Raw genomic sequence first — 22,422 nt, forward strand, 5'->3', positions numbered from 1 at the left:
TTGGAAGAATTAACATAGTTAAGATGTCCATACTTCCTAAAGCAATCTATAGATTCAATGCAATCCCTATCAAAGTTCCAACAACATTTTTCACAGAAATAGAACAAAGAATCCTAAAATTTATATGAAACAACAACAGACCCCGAATAGCTAAAGGAATCCTGAGAAAAAAGAACAAAGCTGGATGTATCACATTCCCTGATTTCAAAATATACTACAAAGCTATAGTAACCAAAACAGCATGGTACTGGCACAAAAACAGACACACAGATCAATGGAATAGAATCGAAAGCCCAGAAATAAACCCACACATCTATGGACAACTAATCTTCGACAAAGGAGCCAAGAACATACAATGGAGAAAAGAAAGTCTCTTCAACAAATGGTGTTGGGAAAACTGGACAGCCACATGCAAAAAAGTGAAAGTAGACCCTTACATTACACCATACACAAAAATTAACTCAAAATGGATTAAAGACTTGAATGTAAGACCTGAAACTATGAAACTTCTAGAAGAAAACATCAGCAGTGTGCTCTTCGACATCGGTCTTAGCAACATATTTTCAAGCACCATGTCTGACCGGGCAAGAGAAACAATAGAAAAAATAAACAAATGGGACTACACCAAACTAAAAATCTTCTGCACAGCAAAGAAAACCATCAACAAAATGAAAAGACATTCTAACAATTGGGAGAAGATATTTGCAAACCATACATCTGACAAGGGGTTAATCTCCAACATATATAAAGAACTCATGCATCTCAACAACAAAAAAACTAACAACCCAATTAAAAAATGGGCAAAAGACCCGAACAGACATTTCTCCAAAGAAGATATACAGATGGCCAACAGGCACATGAAAAGATGTTCAACATCATTAGCTATCAGGGAAATGCAAATCAAAACTACAACGAGATATCACCTCATGCCCGTCAGAATGGCTATAATTAACAAGACAGGAAACAACATGTGTTGGAGAGGATGTGGAGAGAAGGGACCTCTCATACACTGCTGGTGGGAGTGCAAACTGGTACAGCCACTATGGAAAACAGTATGGAGAGTCCTTAAAAAATCAAGGATAGAACCTACCATACGATCCTGCTATTCCACTGCTGGGTATTTATCCAAAGAACTTGAAAACACCAATGCGTAAAGATACATGCACCCCTGTGTTCATTGCAGCGTTATTCACAATAGCCAAGACTTGGAAGCAACCTAAGTGCCCAACAAGTGCCCTTGATGGGATGAATGGATAAAGAAGAAATGGTATATATACACAATGGAATACTACTCAGCCATAAGAAACGATGAAATCCAGCCATTTGTGACAACATGGATGGACATTGAGGATATTATGCAAAGTGAAATAAGTCAGAGGGAGAAGGTCAAATACTGCATGATCTCCCTCATTAAGTAGTAGATAATAACAACAACAAACAAACACATAGAGACAGAGATTGGATTGGTGGTTACCAGAGGGGAAGGGGGGAGGGAGGAGGGCGAAAGGGATAATTTGGCACATGTGTGTGGTGATGGGTTGTAATTAGTATTTGGGTGGTGAACATGATGTAATCTATGCAAAAATAGAAGTATAATGATGTACACCTGAAATTTATACAATGTTATAAACCAATGTTACTGCAATAAAAATAAATAAAAATAAAAATGATATAGTAAGTAGTAAATAAAAGATACAATTAAAGCACTGCAATTTATCAGCTATGTGACAGTAGGCAATTTAATCTCTTTAGACCTTGGGTTTCTCATGTGTAAAATGACAATAATAATAGTATACCCTCACAGGGTTATTATGAGGTGAAAAAAAAATATGGAAAACAGAACAAATGCCTAATGAGGCTGTGCTCTAGGGGAAAAGATTGGAAAAAGCTGGAATATTAGCGTGTGCTGGATTTTGCTTGTTGTATTAAATAAGGTGTTATACCAAAGAGATTAACTCAGGCAGGAATTGAGTGGTTTGAGCACAGGAAAAAGAATAGAGCTAGAAATCAGAAATTTGTGGTCTTGCCAGGTTGGAAGAGCTAACTGTTTCTGGATCCCACAGGAAGAAATAAGATTGAAAAAAGCTTCTAGAGACAAAGGCCCATTAAAAATGTTCAGTTAAACAGAGACTCAGCCCTGTGGAAAGTCCAGAATAGGAATGTTTCCTTCCAACTTAGGTCTATATTTTTAGATGCTTTCAAGGTAACTGCCTTCAAGGGGCACTGCCATCCATTTGGGCATGGAGGGAGTGGACCCTGTGAGCAGTAGGCTGCCTGTCTTCAAATTCACCATGAAAACCTGGATGACAAATGGCTCAGAGGAGGGATGCTGGGCTGGAGACCAGAGGCTCTGCCCCATGTTTTCTGGATCTCACTAACTCCCCTAAGACTCTTAAACAAACCTGGAGATGGGATGAGTCCCCCAAACATGACAGATTAAATTCTCTGCTGACCTGGGTGAACACAAGGGGTTTGAGACAGATGTATTTGATTTACCAAAAAAATAAAATAAAAAGAAAGAAAGATGGTGCTCCTTACAACCAAAGGGCATGGGGCACGTTCATACCCCTTATGCAGTTAATATAGAAATGGAAACAGAGATGAGCACTGTACCAGAATTCCCCGTCGTCGAGGGCAGTGTGACACAGGCGCCTTTGCTCAGCTGGGGTGACGAAACGCCATTCAGAAGAACTAGGAGTGAACAAAGTCCGCATTTACGTAGAGGGTCGTGAACAGCAGCCGGAACAGCTGGCCTGGGGGTGGAGGAGTGCCCCTCCCTAGAACCACGATCTGAGGTTATGTGAGGAATTGATCCTGGTCAGTGACCACTCGCTGGGCCCCAGAAATGTGCCAAGGGATCTAGAGGCTGGTCGGAAAGCACATCTCCAAGTGCAGCTGATGGAAAAAGGCCCTCGGGACAGTGCTTGAAACGTGTGACCTGGAGCCCTCACTTGACTGCTCCTCTTCGTTTATAAGCTGACACTTTGAAACATGATGATAATACCTTATGTTCGACCATGCTTGACATTTAGTGTACCAGGTTCCTTCTTTACGTGACCTCACCAGGAAGCCAGGTAGGGTTCTGTGAGGTACACGTGCCCATCCTAGGGACAAGAGGGCACAGGTGAGCAGCCACCCAGTGTCCCCCAAACTCAGGAGTCCTGCCTTCAATTTCACTGCGTCTCTATGAGCCCACAGCCGCCTCCAAATAGTTCAAATTGAGTTCCCGCCACTATGGTGCTATCACCGATGTGGCCACCTCATCTACATCCTGTAGATCTCGACTTCATGGGGAGGACTCAGGAGATCCAAGTGAAGGACTCAGGAGAAGCATCTCTCCAGGTCCCTCGTGCCAGGGCAGGAAGAGCAGAACTAAGAGCCATTATTTTCTTTTTGAGCCATTATCCTCCAAGTGGCTCACATCCCGATAACGGGCCTGATGGGCTAAGCAGTGTTGTCAGCCCTGTTCTCGTAACGGGCAAGGTCAGGGTCAGGATGGGGTCCAAATCTCTACTCCGAGGCTGAGTGGGGGTGGAGGCAAGCTTGTTTCCAGCCCAGACTCCAGTAAAAATGCACTTTCTTTATTTTTCCCTCTGTGTGTTTCCCAGGAGAAGGAAAAAGTGGCCTTTGTCCTTTTATAGACGGCATTCTCTAAATCAAGGGACTCCACAGGTCTGTGCACGATATGAAGCAGTCCCATTAATTTTGGTCTCAATATTTGTATTCTTTTCACTTTCGCAAGGAGAGGGAGGCCGGTCTCTTCCCTCCTCTGATGTTGGTCTGCTCTGAATCAGTCTCTGCCACCAGCCCTCAGTTCTGAGGAGGCGGATGCCAAAGCGGGGACGACAGGACACAAGAGCAGCCATGTGGAGACAAGCAGTCCCAGAGGTGTGTGCTGGGCCCTCGGGCTGGAGTCTGGTTAATAAACATGGACACACCGATGGTTGGTGACCAGGTGGCTTTGTCTGAGCTGAGGACAAACACTGGCTCAGTCTTTACGCAAGTTCTAGACTTCCTGCAGGGCTCCTCAGCCCCACGAGCCGTGCATGGGCGGGGGTGCGGGGCAGGAGCTCAAGAGGCAGTGGCCCCGGCTGAGGGAGGAGGCAGTGAGGGAGAGACAGCTCAGGTGGGCCCTGCCTGTGGATGCCTAAACATCCCATGCTCCTAGTCACCTGGGCCACCTCCCAAGGGATGAGGAGGGGACACATATCAGAAAGGCAGACCTTCCTTCATAATTAGAGGCCAAATAAATAACCCTGGTTCACTGCTCTGTCATGGATGAATTTCCTCTTTCACTTCCTCTATGTCTCTACCGGGCCACCGGGCCTCTGGCCCACGGTCGGAGACCATCAGAGAGAACCCTATAGTGACCCATTTGGCAAGATTTCAGGGATTCTCACCCGAAAATACTCACTGCCACCCTTACCACCACCCTGAACACACACACATACACACACAGGCACACTGCTTATTGAAGCTACTCATACCAGAGATAAAGCCTTTCACATGGGGATATGAAACATCCCATGGGAAGGAATACATTCACTAACATAAATACAATTATATGAAAGTTAAAGAGCAGTTATAAGAGTCTTCAAGTTTGACTGCAAAGTGGGCCTGAGGGCTGAAAGGGGAGGGAGCAAGGCCACCCAGACGTAGGACAGGACCCTGAATAAGAGCCAGGAGAGAACTGTAGACAAAATGCTCCTCCTTCACATGCCTGCACAAGCCAGCCCTGGCCCCACGAGCCCCATGAGCAGCAAGAAGGAGGGGACCGGTCAGAGAGGTGGGGCGGGGACTGACCTGTCGCTCCAGGACCCATTCCACTCAACCTTGCCCCAAGGGTTCCGGACTCTGATGAGCTCGATTTCCTGGCCTCGGCAGTTTACCTAGAAGAGAAAAGCATCGGGAAATGGGAAATGACGAACTCATTCATGAGGTCCAGAGTGGTTCCTCTCCAGCCAAGGCTGCCTTCACTGAAAGTGTCGACTACAACAGGGTAAAGACATGTCAAAACTCATCAACTCTTAATGGGCCCTCGGGATTTTCTAATTCCTATTGAACATAATGGCTAGCATTACCAATGATGTTATATTAATCCCCCCAGAATGGTTATGCTGCATCTGGGGAAGGAAGTGGAGCTGTAATTAACGTGAAATTAGTCCACATGAATCTTCAAATGCATGAGTTTTCTCTCTAGACTGGGATCTCCCTAGAGGCAGGGGCCAAGTCTCATTTATCTGTGTGTCCTCAGCATCCAGCACAGCGAACGGTGAGGAGTAGTTCTCAGAAGTGCTCATGGAACCGTTACTGAGCTTTCTTCATCCTTAGCATCTTATTCACAGAAGAATGATAACAATATAAGCATATGCTGGGAATTTAAATGACAATAAACAAAAACCACTTCTAAGTCTTCTAAATCTGATATACTCCCCCTTTCAGGTGTCATATGAAAATCTCTGCTGTTCACATTGAGAACTGGTGAGTCCGTAAAGACAGAGGATTCAGCCATGCCCTTCATGCTCTGCCCCCGAGCAGAAAGAGGACTAGTGCATTTTAGAAAGATTTTGGAGGAAAGAGAGTGGAAATAGAAGACTTCTAGTCATCAACTAACCAGAAATTTTAGCTCTCAGAACACTTTATCCTCATGCATTTGACACAAATTTTATTTTTGATGTGTAAAAATAATTTAAGTTAATTTATCCTCTCCAGAGGTCAAGGTGTAGCTTACAGTTCACCATTTAAGAGGTTCATTGATTGAAATGTGCAGGGAAGGTAAATTCCTTGTAGCTGGAGAGAAAGCAAAAGCAATTGAACAGAGATGATGGAAGGGTTCTGTTGTTACTTGGAATAATATTTAGAAGATCTAACATTAAAAATTGCGTGCCTACTCAAGTGAGTGATTGGCAAGGCACGAATGGACAGAGAAGGAGGAGGAGAGGAACCAACCGAAAGAGCTAAAGTTCTGAAGAATCCAAATGCATCTCCCACCTTGAACGCTCTGCTCAGAAACCCGGCTGAGGAGGAAGGACGGCTTCCTTCTGTGTCTCTACTCCTCACTCATTTGGAGTGTTACTCAAAAGGTGGGCAGCAACGGGAGGACACCCGAGGTGCCTGTGTCCTCTACAAACTGGGTTTGAGACTTGTCCAAGAGAGGCATGGAGCGGGCAAAGTCAGGCCTTTGGACTTCACTGACTGAACCTGAGAGGGCGCAACCCTTAGCTTCTTGTCTTCCTCTTTCATCTCATCCTCTTCCCTTCTCTTCCCTTCTCTTTCCCACAAGTCCTTTAAAGAGCTCTCCTCCCAACCAAGCACTCACTAGAAGCCAGAGCAGTGCTGGGGTCTAGGTGGCCCACAGGGATCAGTTCCACCCTGGACTATAGCTGCAGAGAATAGGATTTGTGAAGGTTAACTTTATGTGTCAACTTGACTGGGCCACAGGGTGCCCAGATATTTGGTTATACATTATTCTGGGTGTGTCTGTGAGGGTGTTTCTGGATGAAATTAGCATTTGAATCAGTAGACTGAATAAAGTAGATGGCCTTCCCCATGTAGGTGGGCTCCATCTAATCAGTTGAAGGTCTGAATAGAACAGAAAGGCTGAGGAAGAGAGAATTCTCTCTGCCTGACTGCTGAGCTGGGACTTTGGTCCTCTTCTACTCTCAGACTGGGACTTATACCATTGGTTCTCCTGGTTCTGAGGCTTGGGACTTGGACTGGAATTACATCATCAGCTTTCCTGGGTCTTCAGCTTACAGATGGCAGGTCAGAGGACTTCTCAGCCTCCAAAATCATGTGACCCAATTCCTCATAACAAGTCTCTTTATATATAGATATGGCCTATTGATTCTGTTTCTCTGGGGAACCCTGACTATTATAGGACCGATGTGGAATAAGGGAAGAAAAGAAAAGAAAAGAAAAAACAAAGACCAGGTTCTCACATCTGCTAAACAAGTTTTGTCCTGTGGTGAAATCACACGTTTCTCTCCTGTTTTGCTGTTTTGCATTCCAGCCTGCCTCCTTTAGATGAGACATTCTCTGAAATGTCTGAAAGTCTGGTTTACACTGCGATGCACTAAACAAGTGTAAGGGACTAGCGTCGTCAAGTCTGTCTCTGTGCTCTGTCAACGGGGCTTCATGTGGCCTACCTGGTCAATTCCTGTCACAGTGTAGGCATGACCCTTAATAAGACCAAAAGGTGTCCGGGCTTCAGATTCTGCAGCATTTCTGATCTAAAACATGAAAAGAGCGGCATTGAACCCATTTTGTAAGTCAAGCCTTCCCTATCTGGCCAGACCCAGCTCCGCATCTGGCCCGGCCACTCCTGCTCCCCCAGGTGAGGGCCGAGGCATATAAAATGGGTACACAAGACACCCCCAAGATGTTTAGTAGTGACATACAGCAATTCCCCGTCTCTTCCCAAGGTGAGGATACCCTCATTCCCAGCTTGGACTCCAACGAAAAGTTTACTCTTTTGCTCCCAGACAGAACAACTCGATCATCCCCATCATGCACAGCACGAGACAGAAGTACAACCACATACACTGATGAGAAGCACATAACAGTGTTACATACAACTCCATGTCACAAACTTGGAAATGTAAAGGAAATGGATAATTTAGTAGCAAAGAATAAATTCCCAAGGTTAATCCAAGAAGAAATAGAAAACTCGAATAGGTTTCAAAAAACAGATGAGGTAAAATTATATGTATTTATATGCATAAAAAAATTAGAAAAAATACTGTTAGATTTCTACCCACTGATATATTTTTTCATGATATATGAAGTAAAAAAAAGTTTCAGAAGAGTATATAGGAAGATTCCATTTAGTAAAATCGACCCCCCCACCCTGTGTTTGTGTATATATGTGTGTGCCTGTTTGTGTGAGCAAGGAGAGTGGTGTGAAGGGCACACCCCAGGCGCCACGGGGTGGGACTGGGGGAGGGAGATAGAATTTGCCTTTATATATAATCTCAGGATTGTTCCACCTGATACAGTAAGTATGGCTTACCTTTGTGATTGGAAAACATTAAATAAAAACTTTTGTTTTAATTAAAATAAACGTTGATACCCTGGAACAGCACCTGAAAGGTGAGCAAGCCAGCGACTTACATCAATGGAGCAGCCCACCAGAGAGCCCCTCTTCAAGGCCTTCTCTAGAATCTCATAGAAGTTCTCTGGAGCCTGTTTAGTTTCGAAGGTCTCTGCTACGCCCCCAGTGAAGTCTTCCATGGCCTCAATGGCGTTGCCCCCCTTCAGAGCCTCATAGCTCCCGTTCAGCCTATAAGGGCGGCAAGAAGCATGGAAACTGCTGCAGGAAACAAGGAAGGCCACCAGGTGGCGCCCCTCAGCCAGAGTTTTTCTAACTTGTTTAAGACCCATCTCCCACCGCTTGCCTTGGTGGGGTGGTGTGGAGGAAGACCGGAAGCACGGATGGGGTTTACTTGGATCTCTGAGGAAACGAGAGGTCCTGAGCTCTCTGTGAGATAGGCAGTGTGGTGTGGTAGTAAAGAGCACCGGCTCTGGTCCCTGACTGGCTTCAGGTTCAAGTGCCAGCTCTCCCACCTACAAGCTGAGTGATCTCAACTCACTCAGTATTTCAGTTGCCTAATGTGCAAAATGAGGGTGATGGGCGTATGCTCCCTCCTAGGACTGCCATGAGGTTTACATGAGTCTCTCTCTCTTACTCTCTCTCAGGAGTCCGACCAGGAGGGTGATAGTTGTATGAAGATTGAGACAGAGTTGAAGACCTTTTTCTTCCTTTCCGGTCTCACGTGCTCCCAATTATTTTTCCTCATAGTCATCTCTTTTATTAATATGAGTGTGTGTTTGTGTTTATAGACACTCTGCTTGAATTTTAAAATAAACTTTTCCATTTAAAAGAGTTTTAGATTTATAGAAAAATTCATAAATAGTACAGTGAGTTCTCATATACCCCTGACCCAGTTTCCCTTATTGTTAACATCTTATATTAGTTATGGTACATTTGTTACAGTGACTGAACCAATACACTATTATTATTAAAGTCCACACTTTCTCCATATTTCCTTAAGTTTTTACCTAATATGCTTTTTCTGTTCCAAAATCCCATCCAGGGTATCACATCACGTTTAGTCCTCATGTCTCCTTTGCTCCTCTTGGCTATGACAGTTTCACAGACTTTCCTTGTTTTTGATGACCTTGACTGTTTTGAGGAATACTGTCAAGTGTTTTGTAGAATGTCCCTCAGTTGAGATTTGTCTGATGTTTTCCTCATGATTAGACTGGGGTTATGCGTTCTGGGGAGGAAGACCACAGAGGTGAAGTGCCCTTCTCACCCCATCACATCAGGGGTACATGCTGTCTTCATGACTTATCACTGTTGATGTTGCCTTGACTGCCTGGCTGAGGTGGTGTCTGTCAGGTTTCTCCACTGTGAAGTTCTCTCCCTCTCCCCTTTCCACACTGTCTTCTTTGGAAGGACATTACTACATGCAGCCCTCACTTAAGGAGTGGGGAGTTATGCTCCACCTTCTTGAGGGTGGAGAGTGTGTTACCAACTAATTGCCCCAGGAACTCAAGGGAGGTTTCAGAAGTATTTGACTGTTTCTCCAAATCTTTTTTTGTTGTTATGTTAAGAAATGCAATCACCAACCACCATGAACTAGACTGAGCCCCACTACAAGAGCAGCGCCTGCGCAGATGACCATAACGTGCGATGTATGTGGAAGCATGTTTTACAACTAGGCCTGCATAAGGGAATACCCACCTCTCCCTTTTGACTATTCATTCCCCATCTGAAATAAAAGGCTCCTGCTGTCCCATGCTTGGGGAGCCACGACTTTGGAAGTGATTCCACGTGGTCTCCTTATTTGTGGCAAATAAATTTTACTTCGTGTGACAACTACTTCTGGTGAAGGCTCTGATTTCACCTCACCAAGAAGCGGACCCACTTTGGTTCAGTAACAAGTCTACATAAATTACTCGGAATTCTTCCACATGGGAGACTTGTCTCTTCTTCCCTATTTATTTATTCAATCATTTATTTTTATCAGTATGCATTCATCGATATTTATTTTATACTTTGGTTTATAATCCCAAACTACTTTACTTACTTCATTGCTCAAATTGTTCCAGCTTTGGCTATTTTCAGCTACTTCAGTCGGCTGCTGTGTCCCTTTGCATAACCCCATCAGTGTGTGTGTGTGTGTGTGTGTGTGTGTGTGTGTGTATGTGTGTTTAAAGCATGTTCTCACTTTCTGACACTACAAGATGCTCTAAGCTCATCTTATGTATTTCCTGCCCCAGTCCTAGAATCAGCCTTATCTCCCAGGAGCACTGATTCCCTTTACTGGAGAAGGGTTTTAGAAACCAAGACCTGAGAAGTAGGAGTGCTTGTTGCTATGCGGTTGTCATTGCTTCTAGGCCCTCTCAGCTGACAAAGCAAGGAAATACATATGCATATACTAACCCATGTATATATACATACATCTATAAATATAGCTATATGTAACCATTTCTATTAAACTAAACATGAGTTTGTACTGATGTCTCCAACTCTAATTCATTTCCACATGCATCATTTAGCCTCTTCTCCTTGCTTCTTTGTAACCTCTCACTCCAACAATGAGAAACCTGGCTTCCACCATCTGCCACCTACTCACTTAATTGTTTGATTCAGTATATGTATAATGGGATCAGAATTGTCCTGTACTCCTATGAGAAACAACTTTATCAGCTGGAGTACAATGCTGATGTATATTTTCTCTTGCTTTTAATCTTACAGACTCCACTCATTTCCAAAGTTACCTAGGTCAGCACCCTTCTCTCCTACCCCTTCAGTGATTTTGCTTCATAGATTTTTGTCACAGTCTGCATTTCATCCTGGGATCCCCCATCCTCCTACATGATTTTTTAAAATTCACATATATTAAGGTTCACTCTTTGCGCTATAAACTTCTATGGGTTTGATAAATACATATGCGTGGTCTTATGTATGCACCTTTACAGTATCACACAGAATAGTTTCACTGCCCTAAGAAAAATTCCCTGTGCTCCACATATTCATCCTTTCCTCCCTTCTTCTCTCCCCACTGAACCTTTGGCAACCACTGTTCTTTTTACTGTCTCCATAGTCTTGCCTTATTCAGAATATCATATAATTGGAATCATAAAATATGTAGCCTTTTCAGATTGGCTTCTTTCATTTAGCAATATACATTTAAGATTCCTCCAAGTCTTTTCACGGCTCGATAATGTAACCGTAGGACCAGGAACAGAATTTGCCACCCCAAAATATGCCTCTTTGGTGTAAGAATTATTTTGGGCTCATAATTTTTTTAAAAAAACAGCAGACCCAGGGAAAGCTCTGAAAACCTAGTAGAAGTTATCCGCTTGTTAGGGAAATTTATATTTACAAGAGAAATCTCCATTTGTAAGAGTGCCTTCCTCTCAGTACCAGGAAGAAGAGGATGACCAAATCTCTAGAAACTCTTATCAATAGAGAAGGCAATGACTTAAATCTAGATAAGAACTTTACCCTTGTTTACTGTGCTGACCTCATCCTAACAACAGAATGTTAAGGATATTTTTCAGGGGCAGGGAGCCAGCCAGGAGCATGCACAGAAGAGAAAAATTTTGATCTGCCAATCGAAACTGATCTTGCCAGCACTTCTGCACACCAGCCTGCCCTTGCTGATCCCTTAAACTTTACCCTATACCTCGGCTTGGGCAGAAAGAGTTGAGAGCCTTCCTTCTGTCTCCTTACCAATTGATTGTGTAATAAACTTTCTTTCCTCAAAGACTGGTGTACCACAGTATTGGTTTCTGTGAGCATGGGTGGAGAGAGCCCTTGCTCAGTAACAATAACTCATTTCTTTTTATCACTGAATACAATTTCATTTTCTGGATGTACCAAAGTTTGTTTATTCATTCATTTTGAAGGAAATCTTGGTTGCTTCCAGTTTTGGCAATTATGAATAACAGTGCCATAAACATCTGTGTGCAGGTTTTTGTGTGGACATAAGTTTTTACCTAACTCACTTGGGTAAAAATGAGTTTTTACCCAACTCATTTACCAAGGAGTGTGATTACTGGATCATTTGGTAAGACTATGTTTAGTTTTGTAAGAAACTGCCAAATTGTCTTCCAAAATGACCGAACCATTTTGCATTCCCACCGGCAATGAATGAGAGTTCCTGTTACTTCATATCCTTGTGTGTGTAGTGATATTTCATTATTGTTTTAATTTACAATTTCCTAATGACAAATGATGTTGAACATCTTTCTACGTGCTTATTTGCTATCTGTACATCTATTTTGGTGAGGTGTCCTCCCAACCATTTTTGGTATCTTTTAATGACCAAAAAATAAACAAAGATTTTCTTTTCAGGAAACCTATTCTTTACTCTTCTCTCTGAGGAAAAGGCCTTACTTTTCATGTTCCATTGAATCCCACGAGCTGGAGGTCCTGGCCCAAGTCTTTCGCACAGCTGCAGGGGGAGGGTCTCCCTGTGCCAGGCTCACTGAGAATGAAGCTGTGCCCGGCTCACTGAGAATGAAGCTGTGCCCTGCCCAGCCCTGGAGAACACAGGAGCTGGCCCTGGAGAGGTGCCCATTGAGGTCCCCTGGTGGGAGAAACCTCACTGAAGGGCAGAGCCGGGGCTGGGTTCCCCCAGCTTGCCTGGAAGGAGTGCCCCTTTGCCCATCTCAGGCCTGTCCAATGGCACTGAGGGCATTTGCACAGACCTGGGTGGGGAAGGTGGGGAGGGGGCACCTTTGCTTCTTCACTGATGATTTGAATTCTGTCCTGCTAATTTCAAGGTTAGTTTGTCCCTGGTTTATCTTCACTTTATTTTGCCACTTGTAAACCCCACTTGGAGGTAAAGGCATGACCATCCTTCCTGGTTCCTCTCTCTGACGACCCGAGGGGGGCTCCCAGGGGAGCTCTGCTGTCATCTGAACACAGAACTCAGGCTGCTGCGGCCTTTTGTGCACAAGCTGGTTGGCTGGGAGTTGAGAGTACTGGAGAGAACTGAGGCCAAAAATACTGTTTCCATTCTACTTGTATGAGGTTCCTAGACCAGTCCAATCCACAGAGACAGGAAGCAGAATGGTGGTTGGCAGGAGCTGGGGGAGAGGAGGATGAAGAGTTTGCATCTAATGGGTGTGGAGCTTCAGTTTTGCAAGACGAAACAGTTCTGGAGATGGATGGTGGTGATGGTTGCCCAACAATGTGAATGTAGTTAATGCCACTGAACTGTACGCTTAGAAATGATTAAGATGTTAAATGTTACCACAATTTTGTTCGAAGAGAAAGAAAGGAGCATTATGAAGGGAGAAAAATTGATGTCTCGACAGCCACGTGGTTAATAGCCCTGATGTTTGAACCATGACAATGTTTTGCGGGCAGTACGGAGAACCAAGCCTTGTCAACACATCCAGAATTTCCCTCCACTTACCCTCCCAGCTCTTCCAAAGATTTGAGACTCAGAGAGGGAAAGGGGACACGTGTCACCTCAATACCCAAAGATGGGCATAGCTAGGCCATGACAGGAAAACTGTTCTGGGCACTCCTTTTCCATCTCCAACCCTGACAGAGCCCCAAGCAGGTGGGCCCCACCGTGCCGCGCCTGTAAACCCAAAGCCTCGGTCTCCTGCTCCACAGAAGCTCCATGAAAAAGCCCTGGGCACTGGAGACCCGGTGTCCTCAGATAGGGAGCTGCCCGCGCCGGGAGCTGGCACTCACTTGGCGTACGCTTTTTCCAGCAGGGCACTCCAGAACTCATTGTGGTCGGCCGAGTGGAGGAAGATCAGGCGGTCCCTGAAGGTGGGCAGTCGGTCATCGATCACCACGTCCAGCCATTCACTGTGCTGCCAGAACTGTTGCCGGGGTGGAGACGGAAATTATGGGGGTGAGTCACACGGGAGGTCCAGCCCCATCTGTAAATGCTTCTCACTTTGCTTTTTCTCCCTTGGACCAAACTGCCTTTACAGCCTCGAGGAAAATAACACACGGGTTTCATGACGGGGCCACTGGGACGCTGTCCATTAAGCTACATGCTGAGCATCCCACCCCACCACTGACATCGGCTCAAAGACTTGGTGTCAGCCCATCAAAGCCAGGGGCAAGCAGGACAGGGGCCCCGCATGGACACTCCACTGCACTCTGAATTAGTTCTTCTCTCTCACGAGAGAGAGGTGGTAGTGCGGGTGTGGCCTGCGCTTTCTCCTTCTCTACCACCCAGTTTCAGGTTCTGTCTCAGATGATCCTTCACCTTGAGTTTCCTCCTTGCCCGGAGGTGGAGCCTCTGAGACTGACTCTTTGGCCATTCACACACAGAGAGAGGCGGTAATGAGACAGGTGGACACTCATGCCAGGTGTGCAGACGTGAGGTGAGTGTGCGTGTGCACACACACGTGTGCACACTCACATGTATCTGCCTGTAAGTGTGTGCATGTGTCGGGGACGTGTATGCATGTGTTTGTGTGCGTGCAGGCATATGTGCGAGCATGTGCATGTGTTTGCATGGATGTGTGTGTATGTGTATGTTCCTTCTCATTCCATTGGCCTGAGAGAGATACAGAGGTGAGAAGAAAGAGCAAGTCAGAAGAGGAGGGAAGGCACAGTGGCTCCGGGAGCATTTCTTGACAGCTTTGCTGTGACATCCTGAGCATCTCTATGTCAGTGATTCCACCCCAGTCAGACTGGGCCAGCCTGGTGCCTGGCCAAAGTTGTGCATGTTTTAAGGAATATTCCCCTGGGCTCTCAATGATGAGCCCTAAGGTATGTTGAGGAGAGTGCAGTGTGGGGACGCTGCCACCACCCCAGCTGGGCTCCTCTTTGGGGGCTTCGCCTGGGTGCCTCACCCTTCCAACATGTCACCTCAGGCTTTCTTGGGGGTAACGTGACTTCAAGTTCCAAAGAGGTGCTGTTGGGGCAGGTGTTTAACGGTAATGGCCAGGCCGGAACTTCCTGAAGAGGGGCAGGGTTGTGGGGAGCTCAGGGCTGGCCTTCCAGGGGAAAGCTGGCTCAGAGGGCCTTACAGGGTGGCAGAGAGATGGCTCCACCAGCCCAGAGGGCTCTGCTGCCCTCCTGCATGCACACACCTGCGCTGTGGCTGAGGACAGCAGAGGAGCTGGGAGGAGGATGCTTACTTCTAATGCCCTGCTTCCCACAAGGCTGTGGAGGGGAGATGATGGAAGATTGTCACAAGACGTCAGCGTGTGACTGACAGGCCCCCAATAGGGCCAGCCCCCACCTGGTCAGAGGCAACTCTGAGCAGCACCGGAGTCAGAACTCAGATCACAGGCCTCAGGGATGGAAGGGACAGGGCAGGCCCGAGCATGGTGGCCTATGAGGAGAACATGGCCGTGCCAGTGGTGGGGTAGGGAGCATCTGCTGCATGCCTGCACTGTGCCGTCTCCTTTGTAGGATCCCTGTAGTTCTATGAGAACCCCGCAAGGTAAATATTAGTCTCTCCTTTTTCCAGAGAGTATATGAAAGCCCAGTTTCACTAAGAAAACTGCCTGAAGTCACCCACTGAAGTAAGTGGGAGGGCAAATTTCAAACCCGGTCAGCCCTGTGCAAGGACCGGGGGTGAAGAGAGTGGACAAAAGGAGAGAGGAGAAAAATGGGAAAGCAGCTCCCAGGCAGGCCCTGCCCCATGCGTGGCTCTGTTGTAAGTCCCTCATGTGTCCTCCACAGGATCCCAATGGATCCTGAGAATGGCTCTGCGTTTCTCTTAGTTTTTATTTTTTAAACTCACTCATGTCTCCAAATCTATATTTCTTCAATAAGGAGACTCTCTCAGTTTATGAGACATAATCCAGTTCCCAAGAGGTATAATTGTTTTAGGCCATGCATGCTTAAAGCACAAGAAATTCCAGATACTAAACTGCTTAACAAATGGACCTCCAGATTTGCCAAAATGGCCCTTTAAGTTTCAGTGTACACTTTCTGAAAAGATTCCCCACAGATGCCCGCACTGCTCCTCTTCGCATTTAGAGGTTGCCCACGATGGAGCAGGTGTGGGCAGTTCGGGGCGCAGCTCTCACACAGACAGGCTCACATTCCTGCCAGGATCACCAGGCAGCTGAAGAGGCCCACGCATCACACTGGGCCCCTGAGAGGTAGGTCCGCTGGCCGTGCTCCCTCCTACCTGGAAATGGAATATGCCAGCGTAACCGGGGCCGAAGCCTTGGTCCTGGGGGACGACTCTGGCCAGCGCTTTCTCATTCAGCGTAAGGGAGGCAATGGCGGCTAATAGCCAGCAGTCGCCTGCAAAATGAAAGCCACGAATCACAGTTTCCATTGCTATTTCACAGGAAATGGGACAACTCTGTGCCAGAAGGAGCTGTGTGGAGTTCCAGATGTGGTCACATCTTTTCTGCATTAAAAAAATGGACAGAATACCAACAAATACCTCTGTCCTCCCTCTGCCTCCCTTCCTGGCTCTTCCCTGCCCAGTTTATCATAAACAGCTGTTGTCGTCTTGGCAACGTTATAGGATATGTGTACTTGGGTTTCAGCCCTATGCTCCGTTATGCATCAGCTCTGTGAAATTCCAGCAACTTCCCTTCCGGAGGCCGGCGGCTGCATGAGGCAGCGTCAGCATGGGCCGGCTGAACTGACATTTCACAGCTGCAGCCCAGGCAGGTCTGCAGCACTTGGGGGGCCTCAGAGAGAGCCCCCTGTGGTGCCTGGGGAGTATATTTCTGGGACTGAGCCCTCTCCCCAGCCCAGACTCAATTGAGTTATAGATAATGGTAGCTCTGCAGGCATTTGCTTTCAATTATCTTGCATTTTCAAGACTTGTTGGCTAATCTACTGATTTCCCCAGCTGTGTCTTCATGTTAACACACATCTAGAGGAAAACTCAAGACTGAAGTCAAACACCAAGCAGTATGCTATCAGCATCGTACCCGGATACATTCGTTTGCCCCCATTGAAAAGGGAATGAGCTCCTCGTACAGCCTAGCAGCCTTTTAGATGCTGCCTATGAAATATGTGACAGCAGCTATCTGGAAGTATCCATCTAACCCACAGGACCTCTCCGTTTTATCCCAGATCTATTTGTTTTCAGTAGATAACACCAATGTCATTGGAACTTATGACCCCATCATGCTCAGCTTGGCTTCCTCAGAGTTCATGTTTCTGGAAAGTACCATGTACCACTGGATTTGGGTCATGTCACTGACCCCTTTCTGGCTGTTGTACACAGGCAAGAGAGACTCACAGAGGGCCGAGTGTCAGGAAAGCTACTTTGGAGTCACTCTGCCTCTGTCTTTCCCTAGGGTGTCGCCAGCAGGGTGCAGGCCACTGGTTTCTAAAGCCTCAGCTGGTCTTGGGCAGCCTTGGTTCTGGCTTTGGGGAGATGCCGACAGGCAGGGACACAGGCTGGAGGCTTTTGGGACCATTTTTTCAGCAAACTTGACCGAGTGCCTCTCAGGTGGTGGTCCCTGCTTTTAGCTCGAGGGTGGCCAGGGCGGACCAGAGTCTAATGAAGTGACTCCCTGCTGTGGGCTGACTTCCTCCACCGTCTTCTCCAAGTTATAACTTTGCCCAATGTAGGAAAATATGCTTCTTTCCCTGGCCTGAGAGTGCAACACCTCATGTCTATTCAGCCAGAAATGCTCCGAACTTTTAATGGGAGATTCAGAAACCAATGTTATTTATGCAATTTAAAACAAAGAAAGAAACTCAAAACAAAACAAGATTGCTTTATCTCTGTTGGGCCTGTGCCGATGGGTGGGATTGGCCGCCACAGCACTGTGCCCAGGAGGGGGTACCCCGAAGGTCAGTTTGTTGGACAGCTGGATGGACTGTAGCATGCAAGGGGTTACTAGAGGGGAGGGGCAGGCGATGGTGTTGATGCTGTTCTAGCTCTTATTTTGGGTGGCAGGCTCACAGCTGTCCATTTTATTGTTATTCTTCATAACATATACGTATGTTATGTACAATATTTGGATGCAATAAAAGTGTTACAAAATAACATTTATAATCAACCACCAACTAAGGTTAAATGTAAGGTTGTAATTCCAAATATACGTTTACACCAATGTGACAAACCAAAATTCTGAAAAACAAAAAGCCCATACAATGATTTTCTCTTGAATAGTAATGAAGGGATATGGGGGACGGGGTGATGGGAGGCAGAGGAAGAGTGGGGTGGAGAAATGAGAGGGGAGATGTAGGACAGGGCAGGGAGAATCTCCTAGGGGAGACTTAACCTCAGTAAATGAAGACCACTCCGAATGCAATTTTTTTGAGAAGTCTAAATTATATCTAGAACATGTAATTCTATCATCTATGTATCTCTCCATCTCTCTCTATCAACTATCATCACTCTAGGTTTGTGACTTTCTGGTTCTGTGTTTAGGGCAGCTCGGTCACTCAGCATGGAGGTTCTGGCATGGCCCACTTTAACCATTAGATGACGATGGTAACCTCAGCTGTAAGAAAGTTGGGGTCTCACAAGCTTGCAGTGGTTTGCTCTCTTTGGCTGATTCTAGATTAGGTCTCTCTTTTTTTTCATAGATAGAATAAAGTAACCCCCCCTCTCCCCCAATTTGGGACTAAATCCTGAAAAGCAGGACCAAATTTAACTGGCTTGGGAGCACTCTCAGGCCACCTGCAGGAAAGAGATTGAGTTGCTCTGGGGGGCTCCCCCAAAGTATGAGCCCCTGGAAGGCAGTGTGGCAAAACAGTTAAGAGCAAGTTCAGAGCCTGACTCTGCCTACCTATCACTCCCGAGACTTTGGATAAGTTATAGCCTCCCTCCACTTCGGTTTTTCATCTGTAAAATCCGGAGGGTGGCTGGGAAGATGAAATGAGGCAATGTGTGCTTAGGAGAATGCCTAGCATGTGACCGAGTTAACATATGCAAGTATCAGCTACTGTCGTGGTGTAGGAGAGCCGGACCAGTGCCGCTGGGTATCTCTGTTCTCTGTAAACTCCTGGGCTGTGAGCCCAGGACCACAGGCTGGAGAATGAGAGTGCGAGGGGCTTGGAGTCACTGGGATCCATTCAGTGGGGAGCTGATGGGCAGACTGGGGCAGAGAGTGGGAAGGAGGAAGCAGAGGGTAGTAGCAGTGATGTCCCCCAACCCCTGTGCCCTGTGGGTTTCCAGGGACCCCACGCTACTCTTGCTGTATCAGCAATTCAGGGGCCCCATCCCGATGGCCCGCATGGGAGGTCTGTCCAACCCCCTCTCTCCATACTCCATCCGCTCACACTTACCAAGCTCCCCCTGGCAGATATCAGTCCTGGTGGCCCCTCCAAGGATGAATTCTGGGTTTTTCACTATTTCCTGGAAGAATGAGAACATTATTAAAGTGAGGCCAGCCACGTAGTAGTGGGCCAGCACGATGGAGCAGGCTCAGGGACTCTCTCCTTTCTCGGAGCAGAGGGCTTTTTTCCTGTGTTTAATTTTGTTCTTGTGGAGGGACATGAGGAAGTGAAAGGTGGCCATGGTTCTATACCCCACAAACCTGGGCCTGTCTCTGGGAGATCACACCCCTCAGGAGAGGTCCTGCCTTCTGGGCAGCCCCTCAGCACCGTCCTCCAGCCAAACAGACTCCCACCTTGCCTGGCTGCACTGAGCATTACCATCACCACTCAGGGCCTAGGCTAGGAGTCAGGGGCTGCAGGTTCAAATCCCCGCTCCCTACTTATGAGCACCATGCCTCTGTGGACTTCAAATTCTTCACCTTAAAATGAGCTAATACACACAACACAGGCTGGTGCCAAGGATGAGACACAAATCCCTACTTGGGCTACCCAGCTTCTTTATTTTTTTTTCTTGGAAAGAGTCACCCTGAGCTAACACCTGTTGCCAATCTTCCTCTCTCTCTCTTTTTTCTTTTTTCCCTTCCCAAAGCCCCATTACATAGTTGTATACTCTAGTTGTAGGTCCTTCTAGTTCTTCTATGTGAGCTGCCACCACAGCATGGCTACTGACAGATGAGTGGTTTGGTTTCGCGCCCGGGAACCAAACCTGGGCTGCCGAAGCAGAGCACGCCCAACTTTAACCACTAGGTCATCAGGGCTGGCTCAACTTCTTTCTTTTTTAAAATATGCATTTAAGTAAAAATTTTTCACATATCTATACTATACAGTGAGAGATATGTGCATATATATCTCATATAATCTTACCAAAGTGCATTATACATATTTTATTACATATTACACATGATCACATATATTATGTGTATATGATATAATCATTAATATATATTAATATACATAACAGGGAGGGATATGTATAAAATATTAAGAAAAAGTGTTTGAAAGCAATTATGTAAAATTCATATATTCTTTCCATTTTTTTGAGGCACCAGGCTCCATTCCTGCATAGACTGCAGCAAAGAACAAGAGAAAGTCTCTGCTGAGTGACTCGGGGACAGACCATAAACAGGTGAACAGACACAGAAATTCAGGAGTGGTGCGTGCCAGGACAGAGAGTGACGGCGCGGGGCGGGGACCACGGTAGCTGGACTGGTCAGGAGGGCCTCTCGGGGAAGCAGACAGTTGAGCAGGGAGTCATGTGAAGGTCCAGGGAGAGGAAATAGCAAATCATGAGACGCAGAGGAAGTTCTGGCACACAGCGGACACTCGATTATTTTAACAGGATCTGAAGCAGATGGTTCCAGAAAGCAGCTGGAGGCAGAAACTCCCCTCCAGTGCCTGGAAGGATGCCGAGGGGTAGAGCTCTGCCCTGAAATTCCTTCCTCAAGCTTCCCAGCACCCTGCTCCTCCTCTGCTCTGTGTCTCAAAGAATCAGCGGAAGGATAGCGATTTCTTTGAAGGAAGGGAGACTTCCCAGGTCTAAGAGCTAAAGCATAAAATGATGGTGCTCTCTTTGCAGCCTCCAGGATGTGCCAGGCTCGTGGGGTGAGGGACTCCCAGAGCATCTGCCCAGAGAGCCTGGCGTGGATTTATTAGTTTTTAAAATATTCCAGTACACTCAGCCAGGAGAATTTCTGAAGAACATTGTGCCATCGGGGCACCACAAACCCAGGCCTGGCAGAGGCTCGACTGACGTCCTGAATGCCAGCCCCTCACATTCCTGCCCTCAGCCCCAGGGAGCCTTTGGCATCTTGTTGTCATTAGATTACCCTAACCTCCAATATGGCAGGAAGGGCAGCTGAAGGTGAGGGAGGCGGCTCCTTCCTGCTAATTTCCTGGCTTGCCCGTGCGGACCCTCTCCCACTATGCTCTCTCTCCTCCTTGACCTTGGCTCCCAAGGGTGTTTGCAGGTGGCTCAGAGCCGGGCCAGTGGGAAGGTGCAAACCAGGAAAATGTTAGTGGTCCCAGCAGTAGCCCTCACCCATCAGGAGGGGCTCTGGGCAGGCCATCTAATTTCTTCAGGCTTTGTCCTCACCTGTCTCGGGAGGCACAGACCACCGCTCAGACATTCTGGGCTCCTTGCAGAATGTGTACTGGAGCCCCTGCCCCAAACGGCACCACCAGGAGTTCCCACAGCGCCCCCTGCACTGCCCAGCCCCTATCAGCGGAGTTGCTCCAGGGCCCTAACAAGCAATGCTCCCATTGCCATTGTTACTCATTCCTAAAGCGGACGTACAACGGACTCTGAAGGCTGGCAGATCCCTGCCCAGCAGGCTGTGCCAGATGCCAGGCCTCCTGGATGGGCTGTGGGCATGGAGGCCCCTCCTTCCCACCCCGGCTTCCTCCCCTCCCCCGTCTTCTGCAGGCCTGGCCCCCCAACTGCACCAGCTGCGCCTGCAGCTGCCACCGCCTCCCAGCGCCTGTCTTGCAATTGGTTGTTTTTGTCCAGGAGTATTTCATCAAATTCCATCAAACTGTGGATTGATGGAGAAAAATACAAAGGGAGAAAACTCAGAAATTCTCACCAAGTGAACATAAATTAGCCATCAGGTACAAGCTGGTGAGACCCTCAGATGTGTGACTGATACTTCTATCTGTCCAGCGATTCTGTGAGTCGGTGCATACGTGTGCCAGTCACAGGGGGTTCTGTGTATGTGTGCGCTGAAGGGCGGCTGTGCTGTGGGCGAGGGGTAAACACCCGTGCCATGTAGCAGCACGTGCTGACAGATGTGGGTCCTACTGTGTGTGACTTGTGCAGGCATGTGGGATACATGTGCCCGTGTGTATGTCCCATATGTGTACGGTTGTGTGTGTACTCTGGGTGCACTATTTTTGTGCCTGAGTCCTGCCTACGTGTACGGGGCCCAGAGGTATGTTTGTTTATGTGAAATGCTGTTTGGGGGCTTGAGGTTGAGGGTTATCTGAAACCACAGTCCTGTGACAGGAACAAACCTGAAGTGAACCCAGAATGCAGCTTGGGGACCCAGGGAGCCCCAGAGGGAGGAGGGCCTTGGCACCACCCGGTGCTTTTCCTGGAGGACTGAGGGCTGAGCATCCTGGGATGTTTGCTTCCACGGCCTGTTCTGTTCACGTTA

At 47.1% G+C, this 22,422-nt stretch overlaps 1 protein-coding gene across 2 annotated transcripts in view; it reads right to left on the reverse strand.

Moving 5' to 3' along the window:
- Positions 1-22,422, reverse strand: part of CAPN9 (calpain 9) — a 54,758-nt gene that overhangs the window by 27,608 nt on the left and 4,728 nt on the right. Inside the window, exons 2-8 of one of the 2 annotated variants that reach the window (XM_014789043.2) lie at positions 19,220-19,289; positions 16,140-16,258; positions 13,727-13,860; positions 8,113-8,281; positions 7,149-7,232; positions 4,804-4,889; positions 2,614-2,691 (exon numbers count right to left, since the gene is read on the reverse strand). In XM_014789043.2, coding sequence (XP_014644529.1) covers positions 2,614-2,691; positions 4,804-4,889; positions 7,149-7,232; positions 8,113-8,281; positions 13,727-13,860; positions 16,140-16,258; positions 19,220-19,289 — 740 coding nt within the window. The remainder of the gene's footprint in view (positions 1-2,613; positions 2,692-4,803; positions 4,890-7,148; positions 7,233-8,112; positions 8,282-13,726; positions 13,861-16,139; positions 16,259-19,219; positions 19,290-22,422) is intronic. The other variant, XM_087431955.1, reaches the window with a different exon arrangement.

The sequence above is a fragment of the Ceratotherium simum genome, chromosome 6 (assembly GCF_057802395.1).
Source record: "Ceratotherium simum simum isolate JZ-2026a chromosome 6, ASM5780239v1, whole genome shotgun sequence".
Lineage (NCBI taxonomy): Eukaryota > Metazoa > Chordata > Mammalia > Perissodactyla > Rhinocerotidae > Ceratotherium > Ceratotherium simum.